Source organism: Podarcis liolepis (assembly GCF_965112155.1).
Source record: "Podarcis liolepis genome assembly, chromosome: 1".
NCBI classification, from domain to species: Eukaryota; Metazoa; Chordata; class Lepidosauria; order Squamata; family Lacertidae; genus Podarcis; species Podarcis liolepis.
Window position 1 is genome coordinate 136,464,860 of NC_139554.1, and position 8,431 is coordinate 136,473,290.

The window sequence follows — 8,431 nt, forward strand, 5'->3', positions numbered from 1 at the left end:
CAGAGAAAATCCTGCTTTTGGACCCACCTTCTAACTTCCAAAGGCAGGGACACCTGGAGCAGGTTTATGCAGATGGTGGTATCTTTTAGATATATTGTATTTCCTTTGCAAACTGCTCCATTACTGAACATAGAATATCTAAAAGCAGCTTTTACCAGCTATATCATTCTAAGCTCACAGCCCAAAGCATAGGAACAATATGGCAGATACCAGCTAGATTTTTAAAAAATATAGGTGTACCTGAGATACAACGTGAATCTTTAGCCAAGCAGTACATGAAGGCTTCTATTTAACATCTAATCCATTTTGCTATTAAAACCAAAAGAAGAATATAGTAGGCAGGAAATTTCAGAGGGATCTGTAGGAAATAGAAAAAGCAATAGTTTGCCTGTGGAATATTATGTTTTGCCAAGTCTCTTTACATGCACATGAATATCCAGCCTTGGGAAGGCATTTGTAAGCAATCCAGAAAGCAGGGTAGATTTAATTTCATATATTTTGTTTCATTTTAGGTTTTCATCAACTTTGCTAAAGATCAAGGTGACCTGGATGTTTCGGATGCAAGTTCAGACATAACCTCAGATAGCTCTGACTTAAGCAGCCAAGATTCTAATGTAACTGCTCTTTACTAAGGTTTTATTCTCTCAAGATATTTTAGGTATTCATTTTGGAATCCTGAACACTAGAACCCGGGATGGAAACACCTATCCTTATATCAGATTGCTCTTTAACTTGTTTCCTCTGCATTGGCTTCTGTGCTCATTATTTATCTATGCAAAGAATGTATAGACACTTTCCTGTATATGTTGCCCTGTGTGCTTGGGAACTTCCCTCCTCCAAGTACCATATCCGCTAGATGAAAACAACTCTTCTGCATTCAGGGTCATAAGCTAATGCTTTGCTGTGTACAGGGATTACATCAGTATTAAATAAAATTATTTAAAATCCAAAGTCGTTACCTTTTAATTTCTATGATCTTTGGTTTTAAAAAAAGGTAAAGGACCCCTGACAGCTAAGTCCAGTTGCAGGCGACTCTGGGGTTGCGGCGCTCATCTCTCTTTATTGGCCAAGGGAGCTGGCGTTTGTCTGCAGACAGCTTCCGGGTCATGTGGCCAGCATGACTAAGCCACTTCTGGCGAACCAGAGCAGCACACAGAAACGCCGTTTACCTTCCCGCCAGAGCGGTACCTATTTATCTACTTGCACTTGGACGTGCTTTCGAACTGCTAGGTTGGCAGGAGCAGGGACTGAGCAACGGGAGCTCACCCCTTCACAAGGATTCTGATCGACAAGCCCTGGACTCAGTGGTTTAGACCACAGCGCCACCCGCATCCCATGATCTTTGGTTAGCCCCATATATAAAACATGAAGCACCATATAAATTTTCCTGAACAGTGGCCAGACAAAGGAAGTGTAGAATGAAATTTTCTTGGACTGATGGAGCAGAATTTGGTTGTCAGATCCCTTCTAAGAAGAAAAATAAGTTTCCTAATCAATGGAAGGTTTCCAGCAAGGCTCCCAAAGGTGCAAAGTCCCCCTGGTGTAGCTCCCATATCCGTATTGATGCACTCTCTTGTCTTCTACCATCTTTGTTCTTGCCAAGATATTATGAAATTTACCCAGCTTAATGGTGCAGCAATAAAACTGCTAGTGCATTTGCAAAGCTAGCCAGGGTTTCATCTGAGATGGGGGGTTGTGTGCTGAGATTCCTGCTTTGAAGGGGGTTGGACCCAACTCTACAATTCTATGATCCTATCAATCCTCTAAAAAATCAGAAATAAATTGGATATAATATGCAATATATATTATAGAATATAGAATAAATTGGATATAATATAATTTTGCTTTGTTCAGTCTGGAGGCAGATTATTCAGCTCCTTTTTTATTGTACAAAATTTGATCAGATTTAGAATAATCTCAGTGTAAGAAAATTTGCCTAGTAAAATGTGTAAATCCAGGAGCACAGCAACCTGTTTCTGCTGAGACCTATTACAGAGAGTGATTGAGGGTTTATCCACACTCCTCTGGCTTTGCTGCTTCCCCCACCCTGCAGAAAACAACAATTTGTCTTTCCCCCAGATGGACATTTGTTCTGATCTATCACTAAAGATCAGGTTTTTCCTTGGAAAGGAGCAGGGCAAGGGGGAAACTGCTTGGACTCACGCTTTCTAGGCATCGCACAAGTGGAAGAGTGGCCATCCCTCATCATTTGCTTTTTTGTTGTTATTCCCATATTATTTTAATGAGCATAAAGGGGAACACATCCCACCTTTTCTACAACACTGATTTTTGCATTATGTTATTATTAGAAAGTGCGGTCCTGAGTTAGTCTTGCTATGTATGTGCAAGAGAGAAGAGGCTTTACTGACTTTTTTTAACCCTCCAAGAATTGCTCTTTCAAGCTATGCAGTCTTAAACTTGCTTCCATGAAGGTAACTCTCATGGATACTTCCCTCTTGTGTGCAAATGGTATCATTTTGGGTACATAAGCATCAGCTCTTACCCTGAACATCAGAAATAAGAGGAAATTGTTTTTATTTACTAAGACAGTGAAAGAAATTTTGCACCCAGGATATTTCTAACACCACAAAATACCCACAAAAAGCAAATTGTGGTGAAATCAGACTCATTAAACTGTAGTGGAAATTTGCATGTGCAAAGTACTTTAGTACAGAAGTTAATTTGATTAGGATCAGAAACAGCTATTTGTTGAGGAAAAGGTAAGTGTTAGATACATTCAGAAATACTTTCTGCCTTTCCCATTATTACTGTTGTCCCTATATTGTGAAATGGTTTTCGGTTGCATGTCACACAGCATAGACTCAAGTGTTCCTTTGATGGTGGGTTTGCTGTAGCTGCAAAGGGTTCAGAGCCTGAATGCCAATGATTTAAATCCAATCATTCATTCCAGGCAGGGCATTGTTTTATGATGTCAGTGGCTTTGCTCTGCTGGTGACAGGCGATTCCTAATCCTCAGTGTCCAGGGCTGGCCTTGCATTTGATGTGGGATGGAGAGAAAACTGTCCCTTTCCCCCACTTTAGACTTCTGTAACTAGAAAACAATGTCTTTAGATGCTTTCACATGACTGCCAGTTTTAGCTTTAAAGAAAACGTACCGTGTCTAAGTATAGAATGGATGGACTGGAAATCAGCAAGAGGCAGATCACTAGGAACCATTACTCTTTGCCTTTATTGTAAAGCACAACCTTTTGGCCTCTGCCTTTTAAACCAACTGAGGCTCTTTCCAGCAGATTGCCTTCAGTGAAACAGTTTTTCAAGGTGGCTTCAGGTCTTCTGTCTTCCAAAGGCACTAGGACCAAAATCAGTATTCCCAGAACTTTTATCTAGACTATCAGTGGGAGTGAATGTCGAATATGACAAATCTAGTCAGTCACTCTTGAGTAGCTTTGCCCAACAGCTATTCTGGGGTTACATTCTGTCAGTGCTATTTTTCAACAGAAAGAGGGGCTGGGGCTCACCATGAACGCTTCCCTTGTTCTCTTATAATGACAATGGCACCCACCTGAGAGGAGCAGGAACGGAGTTCCAGTGAGTTCCAGCTGAAAAAGCCCTGCATTTTGTTCATATAAATGCATTTGCCCTTGTGTCATAGAACAAACACTGCTATCTCCATCCTAAAACATGGAACTCACTTTTAATTTATTAGCATATAGAACCCACCTTGTTCTCTCAGATATAGGGTTATCTCACTCATCTCTTTGACGTGTGTTTCATCTCTGGTCTGACATAAAAGTTGCCTTGCCTTGTTTTTCAAGCCTTAGATCTGTTCCACATTGACTATAGGAGGACAATAACAAATGCCTAGATCTTTTTTTTTTTTAACCATGTTAGCTGATTTTGATAAAATTTTCAAGAATAATAGGACCTTTGGAGGGGATGAAGCCTACCAAATTTCAGGCAAACAGATGCAGGACTTTTTGCGATAGGTGTCTTTAAAGTTTCAGGTCTTTTCAAATGTGTTGTTTTCCCGTGGGCAGTAAATTAGGGTTGCCATGTGTCCTCTTTTTCCAGAACATGTCCTCTTTTTCTTGGGTAGAGTCGCTATAGCAATCCATAGTTAAAAGCAGAAGTCAGTCAATGTGCCCTCTTACTACTCTTCAAAATATGACAACCCGCCCTTCCTCACAGAGCACAGGGCAATCCATAGCACAAAGGTCACCCTAAAATTCAGAGAGACAGATGCAGAGATTAGGGATTTATGTATTAAAAAACCATCAGGCTTCAAACCAGCCCTTCCCACAGGGGCCTGGGAGAGAAGGACACACTCACCCTTTCCTGACTTCTCTCTGCCTGGCATTTCCCGTTCTTGGAGAGCTTCTGGGAGAGTTCAAAAAGAAACAAGTAGGGTTTTCTTTAACCCACTTTACAAGCTCTCCTGAGGCACTGAAGAGGTTCTGAACCCTTGGAGCCAGTTTGCTTTGCCTCAGACCATCATCCCAAGGCTGCTTCAAATATCTCCCAAGGAAGGTTTGGCTGGCACCTTCAATATGTAGTGGTACCTTGGTTTCCAACCGTTTTGGATCACAACCACATCAAACCCAGAAGTGCATGTCCGTTTTTTTTGTTTACAACCCATTTTTTTTGGATTACAACCCTGTTGTTTTTTGGGAGGCCCCATTGGTGAAAGTGCGCCTTGGGTTACAACCTGTTTTGGTTTACAACCGGACCTCCGGAATGGATTCTGGTTGTAAACCAAGGTACCACTGTACACCTTTAGGAAACAGGCCTTTGGCTGATTGACATCTGATGCCCTTTTAAAATGTGTTGTGGATGGAGGGGTTATTGGGTTTTCTTCTTTTTTGTATTTTGTGTTTTTTATCGTGATATGCTGTGAACTGATCTGAAATCTGTAGGTATGGGACAGCATACAATCAATCAAATCTATCTATCTCTCTATCTCTCTATCTATCTATCTATCTATCTATCTGTATGTATGTATGTATCTATATCTATCTATCTATCTATCTATCTATCTATCTATCTATCTATCTATCACCTATCTATCTATCTATCTCTATCTATCATCTATCTATCTATCATCTATCTATCATCTATCTATCATCTATCTATCATCTCAGAAGCATGGCTCCACATGTTGGTCTCTGAGGGGAATGTATAACTCTGTCACATATGTCCTCGTTATTTCTTCTCTTTTCCGACTCCCTGCCCCTTCTCTAAAAAAACAGAGGTAAATACAAATGGTCATGATACCGTTGGTGTGAACCACTTAAAAGCAGAGTGCAACAACCTATTTATTAGCCATGACCCCAGTAGCTAAAGACCAAAGTTGCAGAAGTTCCCTAGGATACACTGAAACAATTGTGGCACAGCTGTCATTTCTGTGTGATTCTCCTCTGGCAGAAGTCTTGTGCAAACATGTCTTTCACTTCAACGCAGCAGAAGAACTCATTCTTTACTGACTGAAATTCATCAATCTCTCTTTTCCCACCACTACTGATCACTGTGGTCCCGAAGCCCTCATTTCTTTCCCATCAATAAGCTTTTGACCTCTGCTCCCTTCCACATTATCTAACTTGAGAACTTCACAGTGCTAGAGCATTTTTCAGGGAATAGGGGAGAAATGAGTGTCAACTAGATGAATCATGTGGCCTCTAAATGTTAATTAGAAGAGGATGGTTGATTGAAGGACACTCTTGTAAATCACAAATGCAAGTGAGGAAGATTTGTACCTTGTGCAATGGCTAGAAAGGTCCAAGGCTAAAGATGTCAAGTAGACATTTAATAATTGACTCACAATGGTGACTTGAATTGATTGAAGTTGATTTGCCTCCTTGGGCTAATTTGGTACTTCAGGTGGCATCTCCCTTTTATTACATGCTAAGTGTAGCATCACAGGTTACTTCTGGTCACAACGATTGGGCTCAACCGATTGGGGATAGCCCCTCCATGCCCAAAATAAATGAATCACTATGCTTAGAAAACTTAGTGTTGGGGCGGAGGTTCTAGCTTAGATTTCTCTCTGACATTTAGTTTCTAATGTCTTTTTCGTATAGAGCACCTGCAGTTTGTGATGTTACACTCCAGACACAAGCATAGGTAAATGAGACTCCAATGATTTGTCGATGTATGAGCTTGCAATCCTTTCTTTTCTTTTCAGAGTGCCTTGATCACGTAAGTACTGTGTCCAAATCAGTTTTTATACTTGAATAAATAATTTGTTTCTGAGACATTTCCCTTCAAGATACTCCTTTCCTTCCCTCCAGCCACTACTCTCAGCTCCTCAAAGATATTCTCTCTCTCTCTCTCTCTCTCTCTCTCTCTCATGATTTGGCTCAACGTATGCTGGATTTTATATATGTGAACTTCCAGAGGTGCTGGAAGCAAAACAGGCACAGCCAATAGGTGGAAGTTGCTTTTGTAGACAGAATAACTATCTGAATCTGAATTATTCTTATTAAACAGGTATAAAACTGGTAGCATGTATATATAATTAAAGTTGCATTTGGCTAAAAACATGCTATAGAGGGGCATCTACTAGGAAAAAGGAGGACAGGGAGGAGAGGTGGTTTTTTTTTAAAAAACAAAACAAAACCTGAAGAGCTCAAGATGCAATAGGAGAAAGACTCTATGGTTTATCACACTGGTTCTTAGCATGTGAATCTAATTTGTTGTATTTGGCTAAAAACATATATTCTAGAAGGAGGGACCGGGCTTAAAAAACACCTTGAAGAGTTCAGTAAGTTAAAAGGAGGAGTAATCTATGATGCAATCATACTGGCCATACTGTGGCCTTTTATTGGTTTGGGGGTGATTTTGCATTATAAAATCTGCTTCGTATTAAAAATATGCAGGGACAAGGAAAGGGTGAAGCTCTATAACAAATGAAAAACATAATGGAGGAGGGAAAGGAAATTTGAACAGTGGTTGACGGTGGTGTTGTGGTCATTTTTGAAGTGCAGGAGCTGGCCATGGTAGTGCCCCAGCCATGCACCTAAGTAGAGTCCAAAAATGGTGGTCACATTGTTCACTCATGTATGTGTGTATGTATGTACATACTTATGTTGACATATCCAAGCTGCTTTTGTTGACATATAGATCCCTAAACAACTTGGGTCCTAAATATCTGTGCTGCCAGCAATTCACTGAATACTAAATGTCCTGTATTCCAACCTGCCAACATGGCAAGATGGTATCCTGCATATGGTGTCATCACTGATGCAAAAAAAGTTCTGGAGATGTGTCTCCCTGCCACGCCAGGTTCTTGCTCCACCAAATCACTGGGCATTCACTTTATTCCCAAATAACTCTCTGCTGGTTATGTGTTAGTTACTGTTAAAATGCAACAGCCAATTTAGACCCTCCTTGTGGCTGGTTGTTGTTGGGGTATTTTTCTCCATCTTGGTTTATCCCCCGCCCCTCACTGCCCCCAATGGATTGTGCTCTTGCTTTCAAAGTAGAAGATTATTTAGGCACTAAATCCAGACAGGTCTATTGAAATCTGATCTGGAGTTCATTTAAACAGGATTGTCTTCGGTGTACCTTAGAGCTTAAGCCATCCTTTGCTGTCAAAATTAAATGATAGTTTAACAACCTTCAAACTGTGCAGATAAGTGCACTGTCATTTCAGATTTCTTGAAAGCACTTTTGGGGGGAGGGAACTGTGGACTTCATATCAAATTAGAGTTCTTCTTTAAAGTGCTGGGAAAGCTTTTAATAACTTAACATTTATCTATAAGGTGATTCTCCTATCCCTGCGTGATCCTAGACCAATTGAACCTGGAGGTGTGCACAGGGCAAATGAGGCACTGTGCCCACAACGTGCCAGCATGATGCTATGCAGGATCACAACCCCACTCAAGTCTGCAGCCGCTGTAAGCAGGACATGTCTGAAATACATTCTCTGCTACAGAGCATGGAATATACAGAGCTATGATTATTTATGTAGGGATAGGGAGTGCTTAGGGTGGTATAAAATGATAGTACATGACAGAAAATGCATTCTTTTTACCTGTTCCAAGCCTTATTTGCATTTGCTGGCATATACAAATATGTGACTTTTGTCATCCGAAATGAAAACACTGAGTCACCGTGTAGCACAAGGCACCTATTAATATGCTAGTCTCATTCTGAACCAAACCGCCACACCATTTTTAGTCTGATGTAGCAACACATGCACAGACAACAGCATCTTCATAGCAAAGAGGCCTTTTCACTTTATGCATTTGACAGTGTGCATCACAGGTTGAGTTCAAAATAGCTTAACTCAGAACTCCCTATTGGATAAATCCAGCCCCATATAGCCAATATAATTTATGCATAAAGGGTTAAGATCATAGAGCAAGTTGTCCTGTCAAGTTTAGCTTGGTCCGACACCCTCGCCTTAGAAGGAAGGGTTACAAAGCTATTTATGTTCTCTCATTTCCACCATGTGAACCCTACCAGTAAGGAT

At 40.6% G+C, this 8,431-nt stretch overlaps 1 protein-coding gene across 1 annotated transcript in view; it reads left to right on the forward strand.

Moving 5' to 3' along the window:
* ABCA12 (ATP binding cassette subfamily A member 12) overlaps nt 1–951 on the forward strand; it is a 125,552-nt gene extending 124,601 nt beyond the window's left edge. The window contains exon 54 of the mRNA XM_083471236.1: nt 513–951. Within this exon, the coding sequence (XP_083327362.1) occupies nt 513–632 (120 nt within the window). The 3' untranslated portion in view covers nt 633–951. The remainder of the gene's footprint in view (nt 1–512) is intronic.
* The last annotated feature ends 7,480 nt before the right edge of the window (nt 952–8,431 follow it).